Raw genomic sequence first — 20089 nt, 5'->3', positions numbered from 1 at the left:
CAAGAGGATAAAGGGCAAAAAGAGTGGATATATGTATACGTATAACTGAATCACTTTGCTGTACACCTGAAACTAACACACTGTAAATCAACTACACTCCAATAAGAATTAAAAAAAAAAAAAAAGAGGATAAAGGGCAAGTGCCCTTTTTCCCAGGAAAAGAGGACTGCATAGAATGGTGTTTTTACATAACCCAAGGGAGTAGGCAAGGACAGGTTACATTTCAACCTGGGTCTCCCCTCTACAAGTCCAAATCCTCTGGGTGAGTGAGCAGAGCCCACAGGGAGGAAATGTGTCAGATCAGGGCCTCTCCAGGCACACGGTGCGTTAGTCACTCGCCAAGGGCAGACAGAGAGCAGGGTGCTGATCCAGTGCCCCTGGGACCAGCCACAACATCCACCAACTCCACTGCTGGCACCAAAACAGGCATTATTACAAATATGGGAATATTCACCACTGAAGCTGATGAATTTACCAAACCTACTTGGCAGTTCACAGCAACCACAGAAGCAATGAGGTATGGAAGCTAGGGGTGGAATGAAGAAACACTGCAGACTCTCCTTAAAACCTCCTCACCTTAGTGATGGGCTGTTCTCCCCGAGTGAATGGAGACGACAGTGGATAAGGAGGACCATCACTTTATATAATAAAATCCTTCTATTTGTTAACAGTATGACTGTACACATTCTGTTTCTCTTAATTCCTGAGTCACAACTCACTTCAGTAAAGTTTGCTACCACTCAAAGGGGTAAAAATTCTCCTTGCTGATGTGGAATAACCTCAAATGACCAACTCAAGAGAAAAAGGAAGAACAGTTTAAAATCTTCACTGGTGATTTGGCAATACATTGCATATTCCCAAATACCACTTTAAAAGCTGAGGTAATATCTCCTCTGTTAAGGCATAATATGACTCACAATTACACGCAGACACACTCATTATACAGTTTGATATTTATTAACAGAAATGGTCTAGAAAAGGCCTGGGTCAACATTACAGTGGTAAGTGTTAAAATAAAAGCTGTTCTTAGTCGTACTGTTTCTAGGGGACTGTAACCAGTCCAGAAAGCTGTTTTAAAACGGGACTTAAATCACACCATTCAAGCGTTGGATTTCAAAAGAAATTCTTCCTCTTCTCTTTTGTCACAGCAAAATATACGAGGTCTTTGTTTTTACCTGCAAGGTGGCCTTCCGTGAAGTGCGTAAACGTGTGGATGGATGAAAGGGGGTCGGGTGGAGGGAGAAGGCAGACAAAAAAGAAAAAGATAAAATCGTAAAGTAGGAAATAAAAACTAGTGAGGAAGACAGGCTACCAACTGCCCAAGAATCGTTCACTGAAGCAACTCCTCCAGTCCCTCCAGATCCATTTCCAGAGAGGAGTTGAGCGAGGCCAGAGCAGATGACGCATCCTTGCTTCTCTGGACACTCAGTTTGGATTGGGGCGTTTCTGGTTGGACGGATTCCTTCTTGAAGTCTTTACCTCCACTGAGGATCCGCTGGCTCTCAAAAAAGAACTGGTTTGGATGACTCAAAGAAAAGCCACAATCATCTACCTGTACAGGCAAGCAAATGTGTATAACGTTAATACGTAACAAAAGTACAAATAAAGGGACGTCAAGAACCGCCCAGACCTCATTCAAAACCTACTCAATACAGGAAACACAGATTCTCGTTCAAAACACTCAAACCACTGCTTACATGATTTCACTCACAGGGAGTTTCAGCCACCGCCTGACAGTTACGAATCTTGCGCTCTACGTCCAGCCCAGACCCCTTGCACTTGGCTCTGCTTCCCCACCCAACTGCTACCTGCCACCTCAGACGGCTCAAAGGCACATCCAAGCAATGCCTGGCATCTTGTTGGCCAATAAATATTTTTTTTTAAAAAAAGAAAAACACGAAAAAAGGAGGGAGGATCTTTCCAGATGAGTTGGGTTTGGAAAGATGAGAGAGTGAAAAGCTGGGATAATGAGGTCCAGGGTGAATCAAGCAGCAGGATCCCAGGGGCAGGGTGAAGAGGAATGTCTAGGGAAGCAGGTAGTGCAGGTGGGCTGCTGTGAAAGGCACAGAAAGAGGGTAACAGGAAATAAGGCTGCAAAGACAGGCTGGGGCCAGACCACGGAGAGCCTTGACAACCAGGGTAAGTAGCCTAGACCTAATTTTGTAGGCATCACAGAGTCACTAAAATTCCTTAAGAAGGGAAGTGATGCGATTAAAGATATGTGTAATCTTATGGTAGATTAAAATGGATTAGCAGGGAGTTAAAAGTTACCGTCACAGTTCAGGATGAACCTTCTTAACAGGTAGACCCATAAACAGAAACAAGGTTTTTTCTAAAACTTACTTCAGAACCTCAGGATTCTCTTTAGTCACTTGTTGATACATGTTGGATCAATACTTTTTTTTTTTTTTTTTCTTTTTGCGGTACGCAGGCCTCTCACTGTTGTGGCCTCTCCCTGTTGTGGCCTCTCCCGTTGCAGAGCACAGGCTCTGGACACGCAGGATCAGTGGCCATGGCTCACGGGCCCAGCCGCTCCGTGGCATGTGGGATCTTCCCGGACCGGGGCATGAACCTGTGTCCCCTGCATCGGCAGGCGGACTCTCAACCACTGCGCCACCAGGGAAGCCCCAGACCAATACTTTTATAATAATTCAGTGTATAGCAGATTGATAGTGTACGCACTGATTTAAGAGTTACTACTCAGATCACTAAGAACAATTTTTTACCTGCTACTATGCTGCTTAATTTCAAAATGTTTCCTGAATGTTTTATCTAGGATTTTTTATTAACAACGGAGTCATTTGTGAACTTCTTCATTATATTGTTTTTCACCCAATTCATTAAAAAACTGGGAGATTCAATATAAAGTTTGCATTTTACAAAGTGTTCCATGAAAAGTAAGTTTATTGCCTAGCACGTTTCAATCAGAAGACTTTATGGTTTTTATAAATAGAGAATATTAGAGATTGGAAAGATGTAGGGAATACTTTAAACTGGATCTTCTCCATGTACAGACTAGGAAACTGAGACCCAAAGAGATTTTTTACATGGTTTAGGCAAAGTCATAGAGCACTAGAAACTGGATCTGTCTGAATTAGAATTCAGGCCTTTAGCTCACTTAGTTCCTCTGAAATCTGTTTTAAGAGGTTTTATGGAAAGTCAAACAAACTTACAATTATATCATTATAAATATTATTTCTAGAGATAAACTTGTCTATAAAGATTATAAAAAACACAGTGGTGTCATTTCATGCAAAAAGAAGCTAGCACCTTTTGTGATACTTAATTACGTATCGGGTATTTTCTACACCTTGCTTCAAGTTGTTAAAAGTGTCAATATATCTATCACAGAAGATGACTCTGTGGATTAAAGTGAATGATTAGATTTCAGTGTGGACAAAATGAAATATGGTAATCTTTATACTAAGCCTCAGTTTCCTCCCCCATGAAATGGAGGTAATAATAGCAGCTATGTCATAGGGTTGCTATGAGGAAAACCAAAGAAATAGGAGTGTAAAAAGAAAGAGTTGTTGGTTCTATGAAATCTAAATTAAATGCTTGGAAAGACTCAGGAAAGGCAAGTTGCTTAAAACAAAAGAAAACAAAACCGAACTTCCCAAAAGATAGGGAGAAAGATCAGATTGCTTTGTATTATAATTAAGTTCCTTTTCCACTTTAAAGAAACCAAAACTGGAAATTGGTGATGGTGTAGTATGCATATGGTTTTTGAAAAAAAATGAAATCAAATTCCAATCCCAAACCTACATTCAAACAAAAGACCCTGCCCTTAATATCAAAAGATTAGTAAACAAATGGCATTCAAATGTTTTACCTTTAAAATGTAATGTTTAAAAAATACATTTTTTTATGACTGTCCATTTTAATTAATACTTTTAATAACCAACTAAAACAATGCCAGGGGTCTTGAAATGAGGGCCTATAACCATGGTTCTGTATGATGTCATGTTTTTCAATTTCTCTCTTAGGTCTGCAATCACCATTTCTTAACTCATTTTGTTAAGTAAGCTCATTTTACCAAACATCTATTAAGATGTCTGGTAGCATGATGAACTTATGAAGAGTTTCCTTCTGTTTACTGGATTGTGTTTCTTCTAGGATGGGTTCTTTCTTTTGAGTGTTTTCCTTCTTTCACTTTTATTTTTGCCTGAAGGAAGGTATCTTTCATTTTGCTCAGGAAAATAAAATTAGGGATTTTTAGGGAGGAAGGGGAGAAGCATAAACCAAATAGAATGAAAATAGATTTTACTTTAAAATTATTTAGTAAAAAGAATAGAGAAAGAGATTTACCCACATCTAAATGCCACATTTATTATTGCTTCAAAGTCAGCAGCTCTTTCCTTTACTCCTCATTAAAAAAAAAAAAAAAAAGGAATATTCAGTTTGCTTCATTCTAGATATGGAAATACTAAGTGAGAATTTTCACAATTTTGTCTGATATGAATCTTGTTTCTTTCCTTGCCTTTTTTCTTGTTTGGTTGCTATGGTGATGTTTTTTCTTTGTGGTTGATGATTTTTTTATTATGTTTTGTACATTTTGTTAAATAATGGGAGAGGGAAATTCTGTGATGCATCTTCGTTCTGTCCTGTTATCTTGGAAGACCCACAGTACCATAAAGAGCTAAAACAAGACTGGTAGAAGAAAGAAGTAGGATGGAGCCCTTTATAGGCTACATTATAAATTTTGGATTTCACCTGAAGAGCGATGGGGAAGGCTTTTAAAGTTTTTTTTAAAAGCAGGTTACTGAAATGATCAGGTTTTTCTGTTTTAAAGATCACCCTAGCAGCTGTGTGGAGGGGAAAGAACTGGGCCGGTGCATGTGTGCAGCTGCTGGGAAAGGAGTCAGGAAGGCACTGCAGTGAGTGACCCGCATGAGAGACGGTGGGGCTCCCGGCTCAGGGTTTTAACTGATCTCCACAGTGATCCTGAGTGATGATTACAAAGCTTAAATGTACTTGGTATATACCGTTTAAGATTGCAGGAAAATGTGTGATAGATTTTAACAAGATTTTTGTAGAGATTTCTATGGTGAAAAGAGAATTATGCTCAGCTATTTGCAAAATAAGTATTCAGAATGACTCAGCACTTAAAGAGATCTATTTCTAAAGAAACTATTTTCAATTAAAATCCAGAGTTTAATCTACACAAGGCCTAGTGTTTTCATTTACAAATGGAGTATGCCAAAAGAAAAAAAAATTCACTTCAATATAAAACATTGTTCCCTAAAAATACTGAGGGAAACAGATTTCAAGCAGGCCAACTTTTGATATCTACCAAGTGAATCTCTCTCAAACATGAGCTTGGAATGAGCATGTTCTGCACACAATGACCTTCACACAAACATAGGTCTCATATTTCTGCCACAGAAAATGCGGATTTTGAAGGACTGGAAGCAATACTCTTTTACCTATGGGATGTTTGGGTTTTAATCAAGAGGTTTTGCAATGACACCTTATAATGAGGCAGCTGGTCTTACCAAAAAAGCCATATGGAACCACTGCAGCACTGCTGTAAATGTTATCAGTTAACTGGTTCATTTTCAAAACTTTCATTAAAGTGAGTTTAATCACAGAGGCCTCAAGAAAATAAACATAGGAGGTTTTTTTTTGCGGGGGGGAGGAGAATGGCAGCAACATGAAATAAAAATAGATTCTATTTTTAAATTAAATTAGAAAAAATAATAAGCAAAGAGACATATTCACAACAAAAAATCTATAGTGAGACATCTAGTGGATGCAAACAGCCTTTTTATTCCCTTGATTTATATGTGGCTTAAAGTAGACTACTTCTATATGTGGGAGGATTTAGACATATGTCTTTTTAATATCTTCATTAATCTAAGGCAAGTTTTAAAAATTGCCTATAGTAGTAATACTCTTGCAGGAATAATCAATAGGAGAGATGCTACAAAAGCAGATTTGAGAAATAAAAAAGCACTTCTTACTTTTTAGTGATGTCACAAACTCAGTGTTTAAATCTAATTTTCATATCTTCTCTAAAAAAAAGGTAAGAGGTTGAATAAGAGACCTCAATTTGTTAAAGTTCTGAGGCTTCTTAATTAAAAGGGTCCACAAATAATTAAGAACACATATTAAATTAAAACTCTCAAGCTGAGCAAGCAAATTAAAGAATACAGTCTACAAGGGAAAGAGTTTGCAAAGATGATGCTGAAAATACCAAAGAGATGTGGCTTATCTGTTGAGATTCCTATTCTGACAAAACTGATGAGAATTTGTTGTTTACTACTATATTGATGTTTAGTCCTTTCAACTGTGTGAAAATAAAATTTTTATGTTTTTAAATAAAAACACTATTTTCAACAGTTAGGTGTAATAGTAAGAGGACTGGACCCAGGGGCCAGACCAGACCAGGGTTCTGGCTCCAGACCTCCCACTAACTAGCTGTGGTCCCTAGGGCATCATGCAGAGTCACTAGGCCTGTTTGTTTTTCACCATAAACTATGAAGGCTGCATCATGAATCTAGACAGGAAAATACTAATGGCCTCCACAGCTGTTATTACAAATACAGTCCCAGGTTTTACAGAACAGCAGTCAGGGTTAGATCATGAGCTCTAGATGAGGTCCTCGACAGCCTGGTTCAAATTTAAGCTCCACTCCTTAGGACCTTAGGCTCTCAGCATCTCTAAGCTTTGTCATGATGGGGATGCAAATCGTGCCCAGCTGTGGTCTGCAGTGTGGACCAAAGGAGCCAGTGTGTCCAGAGCACTAACTGCTAGGCCTGGCACATGTGAAGGGTTCTGTAGGTGTTGGCTGATATTACCATTATTATTTTCATTATTATCAGTGATGTTATATTTTTGCTATGAAATATGTAAGAAATTCTGCAATTATATAACCACGAAAGAAAAGTTATTTCATGAAAACTAGAAAACGTAAAAGTGATTATAAAACTTAGCATACTATGGGGACTTCCCTGGCAGTCCAGTGGTTAAGACTCCGTGCTTCCAATGCAGGGGGCACGGCTTCAATCCCTGGTCAGGGAACTAAGACCCCACGTGCTGTGCGGCGAGGCCAAAAAAAAAAAAAAAAAAAAACTCAGCACGTCGTGGTAGCTGATGATGAATTCAATACATGCAGCATCTTTTTTGGGAAGGTCACGAATCCCTTTGAAACCTGATAAATGCTCGACTCCAAAAACGCACATATGTACTTAGAGAAAAAAATGTTTCAAGAGGTGCATGGACCTCTGGTGCATTCTTGGCTGTCTTTCCTGGGTTAGGAAGCCATGAACAGGACCAGTACTTGCAAACTGGGGGTCTGTGAGCTAAGTCGACCTGCAGATGTGCTGTTGGCCTGCACACGGCCTTAAAACTTGTCAATGTGAACATCTCTAACAGCATGACTTCTTCAGTGGTGTTCATCTCAGGTAGTTTCACTTTTTTGGGTTATCTTCCTGACCCCTGCAGGCCTCTGAGTTTGTGACCTACGCTTTACACCTCTCAGGACCTACTAGCAGGCCTTTTGTATAGGAGGATGGCAAGAAAACAACCAAACACATTTCCCTGACTCTCTTGCAGCTAGGGGTCCACTGTATAACCTAGGTCGCCATGCAGATAAACACAAGACTTGAGAACTAGATTAGGGTAACGTGAGTTGGCAACCACAAGTAAAAGCATCCAGTTTTCTACAAGAAAGATGGCAAAAGCCTTTGGTTCTTCTGGACAGCTGAAGCCAGTGTTCCAGACCTACTCTGAGAAGTGGTTACCTAAGGCCTGTGGGTCCAGTCCGGCCCAGAATTTGCTCTTGTAAATAAAGTTCTACTGGGACAGAAGCATGCCCGCACCTTCACACACCGTCTAGGCTGCTTTTGCATGAGAGCAGCAGATGGAAGCAGCTGTGACAGGGAACACGTGGACCACAAAGCTTCAAACTTTCACGACCTGGCCCTTCACAGAAAGTTTGCCAACCCTTGGTCTTATCCCTAGCAGTGGAGTGGTGGGTGGCAGCCATAGTAAGATTTTCTCAGGATGTAGCTTCTCTTAGTTACAATATTCCTGGTTCTGTAGCATCCAAGCTTAATTCCCTGGCCCTTCTATAAGCAACCTCATACTGTGTAATAATTCCCTTTCCACTGAAAACAGCTAGAGTGGTTTCTACTGCTACAGCAAAAAATCCTAAATGAAACACAGAGTAACAAAAGACAAAGGATCAGGTTATAAAGTTTAAAAATTTACTTACATTATGTGTCATCTCAAAGAACTTCTGACAGGCTAGATGGTAATGTGTCCCTTTTACTAAATCCAAAATCTAAAATGAAGGGAAAAAAGTGAAAGAAAAATTAGAAATTAAATTTCTAAACCACTGTAGCTCCTGGTTGCCAGCCTTTTCATAATCTTCATTCCAGATAGGAAATGCATTAAATCATGTAGCATGCTGTACCCCTGCAGCCTGGACACTGTGATAATGTTGACATCATACAGTAGCTGTTTAGGTTGGCATTAAACCACTGATGACAAGAGATAGTAAGTGATCTTGCTGACCTACCAAATGTGAATTTCAGTAACTTTACCTTGACAACAAGATGAAAACAGATCCTAGTATTATGACTTCGACAGTTATTGTCAGAATATCATATTGCAACATCTCTTCCAAAACTGTAGATATAAATCTAGTAATCTAAATGGTTGCTGCATGAAGCAATAAGTATACTATTTAGATTTTTACTTTCCACATTACCAGTTTATACAGATACAGCATAAAATACAGCTGTGTGTCCATCAGAAAAATTTAATGTAAACCCGTTGGATGAGTATCTGTGGAGAGGGAATGCTTTTGCCTTCAATCAGATTTGCCCTTTTCTGAAATGAAGTTATTTCTAGTAAAGCTCAGCAGAATGTGAGAGTAAATAGTCTATTCTGACCACCTATTAGGAACATCATCCTATCTTTTGTAAATACAATTTGCTTTCCAATTCTACTTCATGTAATCTCTTCAGAACAGCACAAACTCCCATCCTTCTCAGTAGACTGCAATAACAGTTGAAATTCGTAAAGTTTTATCACCTTTATCACCTCCCCTGACAAATAAATAGAATATATATTTGGCCTGTTCATAAAACACAGTAAAATGCTGAAATTAACAGACAGCCTCAAATGAAGGAAAAAATAATTCTGGAGAAATGTTAATTTCTATCCCTTTTCAAAAGGCTGACCTTCCTATGACAAAAAGAAATGTTCATGAAGTCTCAAATTCTTGCTATCCTCATTATTGAATATAGCTTACATCTTTTAACAGATACACACAAAAAATTACAGTGCAGAATGGGCATCACATTATACTGACAAGAGTATGCTTAAAAGAACTGTTTTTCTCTGACTGTCTTACAGATTACATTTCTAAATTTCAGGTTACATTTTATTAAATCCTACATGAAAGACCTGTGTAAATGCCAACCAATCACAGCACCCAGGATTCTGCCTGTCTGCCTATTTGAACTGTCTACTTTTCTTGAATTATTACAGCAAAAGTGAAAAATAAATCAGTTTTAAATGAATGACTATAAACTTTTAAAATGAAGAAAGTCACAAAGTTTTTAAAGTAATTCTAACATTCTGAGCTCATATTCGCCTATGTTTTTAAACATAGATAATTCAAACTGTGCTGAGATAAACTTGCAGTTGAGTACTGGCAAACATCAGTGATACCAAGGTATGAATATCTATGAATTACAATTTTGGAGAAGCAAGGTCTTCAAACATAAACTTAAGTTTAAATGATGCCATAAATTACCTGAAGAGAAAATGAATTCACAGAAATAGACAAAAATCCCAACTGTATGGTATGTAATAAACTTCCTTTATTTAAAAACAAAACAATGAATCTAACATCTTATTCTGTGTATATACATTTCTTGTTTATATATATACACATATATGGTATATTTAGATATCTTCCTTGCAAAATAAATATGTAACATTATATATAATAATCTAATATATATGTTTGGGAAACATGCTATAAAGAAATACTTATAAGAACCATACTAATAAAAATACCTAGTTGGGTGACATACACATATACAAAAGTTATTATGGGAAATTGACAGAGAAGCCACAGAATGTGAGAAAAGCTGATGTACCTTGAAATTTTAGGTTCCATCAAAAATGTAAATTTAGATTAATCACACAACAATCCCCTCTCCACCCCATCCCCTACTCCACTCCAGAGACTAGGCTCTTCCTTAAGGAAAATCATTCACTTTTCCTCTGACATTTTTCTTCATCTTTCTAGGAAGAGTTTTTATTTGAAGTTGTCTTGCAAATTCATAAATAAATCATTTGCCTATCTATCCTTAAATAACTTCACCTATCATGTTGCAGCACATTTGAGTGGATGAAAGTTTCTGCACAGATGTAGAGGTGTAATGGGGAAAAGAGGCAACAGGGTGTTTTTCACTGGCTAGGAAAGCTGTTCAGAGGAAGATAAATTGAGTCCCAAGGAGAAGAGAGAGGGAAGAAGAAAGATAGCAACTAACAGGTCAGGGAGACAGTAAGTGAGCCAATAGGAGAAACATGAGAGAAAGACTGCTCTGAGGTGACTGGGTATTACTAGTAGGGACTGTCTTCATTTCTCAGATGAAAAAATATACCCTCTTAAAATAGGGGAGTGTGTCTGTCTAGTGTAGGCCATTTAACTGCAGAAAGAATTAAAAAATTGAAAAATCATATGCAACTGAATGATCTTGTTTTCCTTAAGAGAGTTTTTCCTTAAAAAACTTACATGTTTTAAATTAAGATAGAACTTCCCTGGTGGCGCAGTGGTTAAGAATCCACCTGCCAATGCAGGGGACATGGGTTTGAGCCCTGTTCCGGGAAGATCCCACATGCTGCGAAGCAACTAACCCTGTGTGCCACAAATATTGAGCCTGCACTCTAGAGGCCGCGAGCCACAACTACTGAGCCCACATGCCACAACTACTGAAGCCCACGCGCCTATAGCCCATGCTCCGCAACAAGAGAAGCCACCGCAATGAGAAGCCCACGCACCGCAACGAAGAGTAGCTCCCGCTCACCGCAACTAGAGAAAGCCGGCATGCAGCAATGAAGACCCAATGCAGCCAAAAATAAATAAAATAAATAAAATTTTAAAAATAAATAAATAAAACACAGATAGAAAATGAGAAATATTACTAAAAAGAAATCCAACAAATAAAAATACATACTTTAGTTTCCCATTATGATCTACATTAAAGAGATACAGGAAAAGACAAGGAAGGGTCTTGGACACTGAATGAGGTTTGGTTTTCCTGAGTGGAACAGGGAGCTGCTGCAGTGCTCTAAGCACTGGAGTGAAGCGGACGACTCACATTTTCACAGGATGTTCTGCCTGCTGTGCTGGGGGCGGGGTGGAGAGTGAGCTCATTGCAAGAGTCTAGGGGACAGACGAGGGGGGCCTGGACCAGGTGCTGACAGTCGTTGTGGGGAGAAGGGGTGCAATTAGAGATAGAAGCATTTCCCACTTTGTGGCCATGGGCTGTTTTTGAAAAACAGCTGTTCTATGTGATAACACTCCACAAGGGCCTGTCCCCCCATGTTCTGGAGTAAAGAACCCTCTCCCTACCCCAACTGACTTCCTAAATAAAATGCAGTAAGATGCCCACATATCAGTAGGAACTAACATGTAAAATAAATGTAAAACACCACAAATACCGCTTACTAGTCGCTAGGCAACGTGATGAGTAAGAGTGTGAGGCCTCAAGCCCCCTGGAGTCAGCACCCACCCCCTGCTGACTTCAGCCTTTGCACTGGTGAGTCTGCTGTCTGCACACAGCACAACTGCAGACCACCCCTGCACCTTCTCTTCTTAAATTTTCTGATACAAACACCCCGGCAAACACTGTATTAAGATATCCCACAGGTACGTCCATTTTGAGGATGGTGCTGGTGCCATGTGCTGATGGTTGGGTGACTCCAGGGCAGGAAAGACAAAGCTAACAATCGACAGGAAGGGAAAGGAGAAGTGGGGTGTGAGCAAGACACTAAAATGTAGTTCGTCAAACAGGAGCAAAAACCGAAATGTGGCAATGAAACACCAAAAGCCAAGAAGGACAGATGTCCGGAGGGCTGTGTAACGGAACTTGGAGTCAAAGCTTCAATTCTCTGCGATATGTCTAAACAGCCCTGGAAGAACTCAGAGACACTGAGAAGGCTGACTGCCAACTTGGCCGGGCTGACCAGGGAGGGGTCTACAGTAACGTCTGAAACGCATGACAGCTGTGATCACTAAGCCATCCTTCCTTCCTGAAATTCAGGGTCTTAGGAAGAGTTGGTCTCATTCAGAATTTAAATTTTTTGTGTAGTCGTAATTCAAGTGACCTTTTTTTAAAGTGCTAAGTTTTAACAGAAGAGTCCGTGTCCCTGGGCTGTGGACAGATATGCCGGACTCATAGCCAGATGACTGTGAGCTTGAAGAGATGTTAGGTTCAACCAGAAGTGGTATGCTTTTCTTTGAAGCTGTAATTTTTCTTTTATGTTTTCTCAAGAATGAAGAAATACTGGATGTGGTAATATTTTACGATGTATCAATGTTGAACTTACCTACCTAACCATGTTTTTTAAAATATGCTTTGCTTGGGGGGCAGGGGTGCATAGCTAGTTAGTTCATAATGTGCGTGTTTACATATATTTTTTGTGTTAGTCATATATTGAATATGACATTAAAATTTTTTTAAGAAAAAACACTTTGTAGAAAACCCAGAATGAGGAAATAGGCAGTAGTGCTTTTGGACAGTGTTTGTCTTGCCAGCAGAGGTCCTGAAGGGCCAGCTCCCCAAGGCTGGGGGCTCAGAGGCAAGACTGGCCAAAGGGAGGGTTCGAAAGAGAACCGGAGAGACAAACACATATACACAGAGTGGAAAACTCTACAAGAAGAAGGAATATACGGAGATAAGAGAAGATAAATAGGATGGTGAAAGAAGCAGGTGGGAGGAAAGTGTAGAAAGCCCAAGAAATGTGGTCAGTGAGACAGAGCCACTCTGCATGGCCCGTAGATGTCACCACGCAGCCCGCAGCCTGCAGCTGTGCTCACCCAGCAAGGACACAAACTCCCTCCAGCCCCCACGGTCCTTCTGGAAGAGCCACAGCACACCACAGTTTCCTCGTGAACCAGCATTAATACCAAACTAACAGTTCTTTAAGGAGGAAAGCAAATCAAGTGCCAATTCCGATTCCTAAGCTAGAAGTTTCCTAATTAGGCTTTAGAAAAATATAATTAGACAATCTGAAGAATCTTATCAAATAAAGGCTTATTTGATGAAAACAAAAGATTATTATTTAAAGGAAAATTCCAGTGAAGGTCTAAGAATATTGCTCAAAAGGCAATTCGAGTTTGGTTTTTAATGCCAATATTTCCAGGCTAAAGTACAAAATGTGAAGCTTAACAACTGTTCTAATACATCAGTAGTCAAAAGGCTAAGAAAAATTAAGAGGAATAGTGGTATTAAACTACTATATTTTGGTAACTCATATTCTTTAACTTTTTTCTCTCTATATCTTAAACTACTTATCAGCTGACTAAAGTCCATCAAGAAGAATATTAGTTTTTCTTTTGTTTTTTTTTTAACAATGCAGTTTGTCATCTTTACAAGAAAATGTTCATCATATTTGTATTTCCTAAGTTTGGTAAAATCATTAATTACACTTCATCGACTATTTCATCCTCAAGGCAAATTACTCTTTGGTTTTGAATCCCAATTAAGTGGCTAATAACCAAGATATCCTTGCAGGGGAGGGGCAAAGAGCAAATAAGGTGACAGTTTTCTCATTTGATTGGTGACAGATCACAGCCGTTGACAAACATATGCGATACAAAGTACTGGTGGGAAATGTTATATTTATACTTATACACACACATATATACGTATATGAAAATAGAAATATAGATAACATTTTATAACTTAGAGCCACCCTTCCTTCTCCCTTCTGATGCTCATACTCTCAGCCACCGAGACGTCCTCTCCGCCTTTGCTTCAGCACCTGCCATGAGGTCCAGATGGTTCTCTGGCGGCAGAATGCAGCCACCTGCCCATCCTGGGCTGCAGCGAGGAGACGCTGACCTCACCAACCAGACACAGCTGTCTCTAACTCAAGGTCATGTTCTGTTTTATTTAAAAGTGATAACAAGCTTGTTTCTTCCTGAAAAATCAACCTTTCAAGAGGAGATATTTGCTGATATTTTCCCGCTCCATTTCTAATTTTCATTTCGAAGGTGAGAGAAAACACAGTTGTGATGTAGAGTCTGGAACACTTTTGATCTTATTACTTGGCCCCTGTCTCTCCCACAAAACTTACAACTCTGTTGTGACCTTCACCTACTGGGGGGTCAGGGGCAAGTTGCCCACTCATGAAGATGTGCTTTCCTTCATTTAAAACATTATGTGCCAAGAATTTTTCTGAGTCACTCTTCATTGTCTATAAACATAGCTATCCAAATAAATTGATTCTACCTCCAAAGGTCTTTAAAATTAATCTTTTCCTCTCCATTGTTCAGGCCCTGATCAATCCCTTTTTATTGCAAAGCTTCTTGATTTATCCTTTCCTCATTCAAGACAGCTTCTGAACTGCCACCATAGTAACTAACTTTCCTAAAACCCAGATCTAACCCTGGCATTGCTGGCTCCCAGACTCCTCATCGTGGTTCAAAAGGCCACAAACCATCAGGCCACAGTCCCGCCTCCGCTCCCACCCAGGACCCTCCTGCCCACCTGGCCCCTGGGTCCTCACACTCCAGTCCAGCTTCTCCCGGGGTGTATGGTTTGGAATTTTAGTTCACAAAACTCCTGTGATAACGCAGAGGGTTTTCTTGTCTGATGCACTGTTTGATTTGGTTTAGTCCAGAATTGTTTAAGTTTCTTCAGGGCAGGACTTACCAGGGTGGTGTTTCTCAACTAGTCTGTCTCCAGAACCTGTTTTCATAGATCTCACAGGACTAGGGCTCCTCAGAACACGCCCTGGCGCCTTACCTGAATGTGCTCACCTCCCCTGAGTCTCACTCTAGTCCTTCTCCTGTCTAGCCTTCTCTCATCACACTGAATTTCTTTACTGTCTGTCTCCTCCACTGGAGTATCACCTCTGAGGAGGAGGGGCCTTGCTATTAGTTCATCACTATATTCCCAGGGTCCTGAATGGTAACTGGAATACAGTCACACCTGATCACATTTGCTGATATTGAATGGATGCTCCCCCTTCCGCCTGATAAGCCTGACTCCCTCCAGTGGGGAACTCCTACCCCACCTTCACACCCAATGCAAACGTCACTTCCTACGTGAAGCAATCCCTGATGTCACTCCTCCCTCCTCAGCAGATCTTCCCCCTCTGGCTCTTCAACTAGCATTTAGAATAATTTTTTAAAGCACTTCTCCTACTTCATTATAGTTAATTATGTCTTGTAATGCCACTCAACTAAGAGCTCTAACACAGCTTCTTAAATCTTTTTGTTTCCAGACTTGAACATACGGAAAACTCAGCAACATGGACGGTGCTCGGGAAATGTTTATTGAGCCATAAAATAAATGTTTTTCCTCCCCAAAGAAACTTCATTCTGTTTGAATCCATCTTAGAGCACTTTTACCAGAGCCTTTGCAATTAGACAGTTGATTTCCATTTCTCTTTCTCTCTTTTTTTTATTGGTGTAGCACCACAAGAAAAAAATTACTAACTTAATTTAGTTCTTCCACAGGCTTTAAAAGGGCTTGAGAGGTTTCTCCACTCATATCTGAGGACACTTTGGAGAAGAGAGCGACACCACTCCATCAAATTAACTGGAATCCAAATGCAGAAATCTGCCATCGCTGTGTATAGTTTACACAAACAGGAAAACATCCCGGTCTGTGTACACAACAGCCCCTGCCCGCACCTCTCAAATGAGCTTTCAGACTATGACCGAGTCAGTTGGTCACTCTCTCACTCCATCCACGCAGCCCACATTCACTTAGCCCCTTGAAGGGACTCCAGGATTGGGTTTATAGAGATGAAAGATACCATTTATGTCCTCGAGGAGGATAAGGCTACAAAGACAGTCTGGAGGGGAGGACAGACAAGGGAACAAACAGTACCAAACAGGTGTTGACCTGATACAGGAGAACACAGGACGCTACAAGAAGGGGAGGGGAAAGGGCTCAATATGAGTTTCAGGGGAGAACAGAACCAAGTGGTAACAACGAATCACAAAGATGAAGATAAAGAAAGGGTCAGGGCAACCCAGACACGGGACAACATGCAAAGGAGGCACAGAAACTCCAAGCAAGATGCTTGGGGATGGGAAGAATATAAAGTATATTAGAAAGATGACCTGGAATCAGTGTGAAGGACTTTCGGAGGGAAGAGGGACTGTGGACAATGGGAAGAGAGCAGAGCAGAAGGGACAGATTCAAGAGTCCTGGGAGTGGTCGTGGATGTTGTCCTGACTTCCGGCTTGAGCATCTGGTGCTGCACTCGCTCTCCCCAGAGGCAGAGTACCACGGACATCGCCCACTCCTCAGGACCAGGGCATACTGTCTCCAGGCTCAGAAAGTGCTGACAACTGAGAGCTGGCAGCAGTCCCGTCGACTGGGGAAAGCCATCTTCCCCAGAGTGGCCTGACCCAATGACCAGCCGACGATGCAGCACGCTCCTATCAAGGACCAGTCACAGCTCCCTGTGGACCAGCTAGAGACCACGTCCCCTTCTGCTCTGTCCTGCCTGCTCCTTCCCTGACAGGTGCTGACCCTGAGAGCACTCCCCAGCAAACGTCCTGCATGCAAACCCCACCACAGCGAACCAGGCCCCGATAAAGTGCAAGTTGTGTTTTGCTTGTTTGTTTGGTTTTGCAGGGAGAGGGATGGGAATCAGGTGAGGAAGAATAAGGTCTATAACAACATCTTATACACCTGCTCTGTCTGTATCAGATATTGTTCTGGTTATTTTACTTAATTACCAGCTCTCTAAATCTGTTTTTCACATATATATGCAAACACATGCGAAAAAGAATGCATATAGCAATTTTTTAGGCCTTTGAGATGCCTGGGAAAATCTGATCAAAACTGTGACCCTCCCCAGTTAGAAAAGTGTGCCACACCTCATAAATCCTGAAATGTCCTGCAAGTCAGCTAAATTCTAAATAGAAGAGAGGCTTTCTGAAAGGCATATAACACTCAAGTTTAATAATCATACTACATTACTCCCTTATTTTTATCCACAATATAGATACCCTAATATTGAAAATGTCCCACTGTCTTTTAACTTACTATATTTGAATAAAGGTTTTGAATCATTAAAAATACCTCCAACATTTGGGTTAAAGGATTTAAGCTTTAGGGGAACATAAACAACTAAGTGAACTTGGAATAGGGGAGGGAGAGAAAGAGAATGCTGAGGAGAGGACGGAGGGAGGGAAGGCAAGTGAGAATCCTGTCAAGTCTGCTGGGAGGGGCAGACGAAAGTGCGGCCAGACCGCAACCCCACAGTTTACTCACTAATCACAACTGTGCAGCGGGTATCCTATTTTTTTGCCTAATATAAAAGCTTGCCACTTCAGAATCACTATGTCCTATGATCTTATGGAAATGATGAAAAACATTTATCCTTGACTTAATAGTTATTTTCAAAGATCTTACCTATAAAAGGAGATGTAGCCTATTTGCTTGAAAACAGAAACTAAACTAGAAGAAAGAAACTAAACTTAACATCTGTCACTCAAATGAGGTTTTTTCAAGGACTGGAAGATTGAGAAAAAAATAACTACACATGTTTACATATAAATATAGGGGTGTGTGTGTGTGTGTGTGTGTGTGTGTATATATATATATATATATATATATATATATATATATATATTCAAAACAGAAACTTCGTCTAACAAAAACTACAATGTAAATTGATGGTCAACACTACCAAAAAGTCTGAAATGGCTTTTTTTTTTTTGGCTGCACTGCACGGCATGTGGGATCTTAGTTCCCTGATCAGGGATTGTACCCACGCCCCCGTATTGGAAGCACAGAGACTTAACCACTGGATCACGAGGAAAGTCCCCTGAAATGGCTTAACGGTAAGCAGGCTGAGAATCTGAAACACTTGCTTTATGAAAAAAGATTAATTACTCAACTTTCTGGATACTTTAAGTTTGCTTTTCTAAAAAAAAAAAAGGTGGGGAGGGTCCTCTGAGAGAATAGTCTATAAAACTGATCATGAAACAGAACTAAGCTAGGGAGAATAGTTTTTTGTAGGGAGAATAGTTTTTTGTCCATAGATAGGCAGGTAGATTTTATTATAAGTATTATAAATGACAGTTACCATATGCTACTGAATGAAATTCCTCTACAGATACCAGCAATTTTTTTATGAATGAATAAATAATAAAATAATTATAGAAAGATACATAACTATAAATAGAGTACTGAATTTTCTTTTAATAAAGACTATGTTTTCCATTTTAATGCAATTTTAATGAAAGTAAACTTTCATGGCTTTGGCTAACAAATGGAGTGTTATTTGACTTTCAAAGTGATTCTTCTTTGAATCACCTTGACAATATTAAATAATCTTCAAATGACCATTTATCTTCAGCCTAATGAAAAGGAAAGATATACACAGAAATCAAGTTAGATATTCAGGGATTTTTATGATAAAGCCAAAAATGGAACCATATCCTCCTGACACCAATTCTAAAGCTCAACTTCCCATCTTTTCCTTAATGCTGCTCTAAGATTTACCAAGAACAATGTACACATTTTCAACTACATCACCAAGAAAAGCAAAGCTAAGTGCAGCAATTCTCATAAATGAGAAGAGATGCTCGTGGAGATGAAAGACAGAAAAGCTGCTCTTGAGAGCAGTTGCTGTTCATAAAGTAATGGACAGATGGATACCATCATCTACTGATAAGTACTCTTCATACCCCTCACCTAAGAAAATCACAGGAGCTTTAGGTAGTTTAGATTTATATGAACACTGAGTAAGGAGTCGTTGAGATTTATCTTTGCCATAAAATTTTCTTGACATAGTGCTACTTTTAAGTCTTTTAAACTGTCCATTTTGAAAGATTTCTTCATTAAAAGGCATTTACCAGTTTTAGATTGAATATGGTCACTAACTTTTTGAGAATGTTTGGACTGTGAAAAAGAGAGGTTAACCAACCTCTCAAAAAGCATAAAGGCCATACATTTTTACATATTTCAAGGTTTTAATATCACTATTAATTTTTCGGGAAGCACCAATTAGATTTGCTGTTAAAATAATCATTAGTGGTTATGCTGAGTAAGTAACTAAAACACTTTCTCTTCCTCTCTTAAAAAAACCCACTAAAATGAAAAATAAAAAGACAGTTTAAACAATATTCATACAGAAATATACTTGTAAATAATGAATCATTTAATAAAAAACCTGAAAAATGAGTAGCTTTATTTTTACTCATTTATGGGTCAACATGTAAATATTGGCTGTAATAGGTCAAACACAACTGTATGCTAGAAGCAAATATGATATGGAAATAGAACCTAATCACTCTAATACTCAATAGTCTCAACTATTTAGAGCAATACTCTGCAATGGAAATATGAGTAACATCTGTAATTTAAAATTTTCTATAGCTACAATTAAAAAGGTAAAAAGAAACACGAAATTAATTTCAATAATACACCTTGTTTAAATAAATATTGTTTACTGTCATTTCAACATGTAATCAATATAAAAATATCATACTAAGATATTTTACAATGCTTTTTCATGGTAATTCTTTGCAACCTGGCATATATTTTCTACTCACGGCAGGTGGTGTGCTGGAGCTCACCCCACTGGCTTGTGAGAATGGACTGTGCACAACTCTTCCCAAGTTAGGGTTTGTAACATCACTTTGGTAGTTTCACATCAGTCCAGTAGGAGTATTTACACGACAGAAATCAGCAAATGACATAAGTCAAGGCTTCTTTCCCCCAGAGCTGGTTTACCAATACACCACTGCCTTCAGCACATCTCAGTGAGGACCATCCACATTTCAAGTGCTATACCGTCACTGCATGTAGCTAGTGGCTGCTAGTGGACAGACCAGGCACACACAAAGAGTCAGACTTCCAGAGTT

General features: G+C 39.5%; 1 protein-coding gene across 1 annotated transcript in view; it reads right to left on the bottom strand.

The window, feature by feature from the left end:
* Positions 1-975: 975 nt before the first annotated feature.
* PRIM2 (DNA primase subunit 2) overlaps positions 976-20089 on the bottom strand; it is a 277973-nt gene continuing 258859 nt past the window's right edge. Inside the window, exons 13-14 of the mRNA XM_082664255.1 lie at positions 8219-8287; positions 976-1552 (exon numbers count right to left, since the gene is read on the bottom strand). Of these exons, the coding sequence (XP_082520381.1) occupies positions 1331-1552; positions 8219-8287 (291 nt within the window). The 3' untranslated portion in view covers positions 976-1330. The remainder of the gene's footprint in view (positions 1553-8218; positions 8288-20089) is intronic.

The sequence above is a fragment of the Grampus griseus genome (genome assembly GCF_964374135.1).
Source record: "Grampus griseus genome assembly, chromosome: 10".
In the NCBI taxonomy this organism is placed as follows: domain Eukaryota; kingdom Metazoa; phylum Chordata; class Mammalia; order Artiodactyla; family Delphinidae; genus Grampus; species Grampus griseus.
Note: the sequence above shows the minus strand (reverse complement) of the source record. Positions and strands in the feature narration are given on the sequence as shown.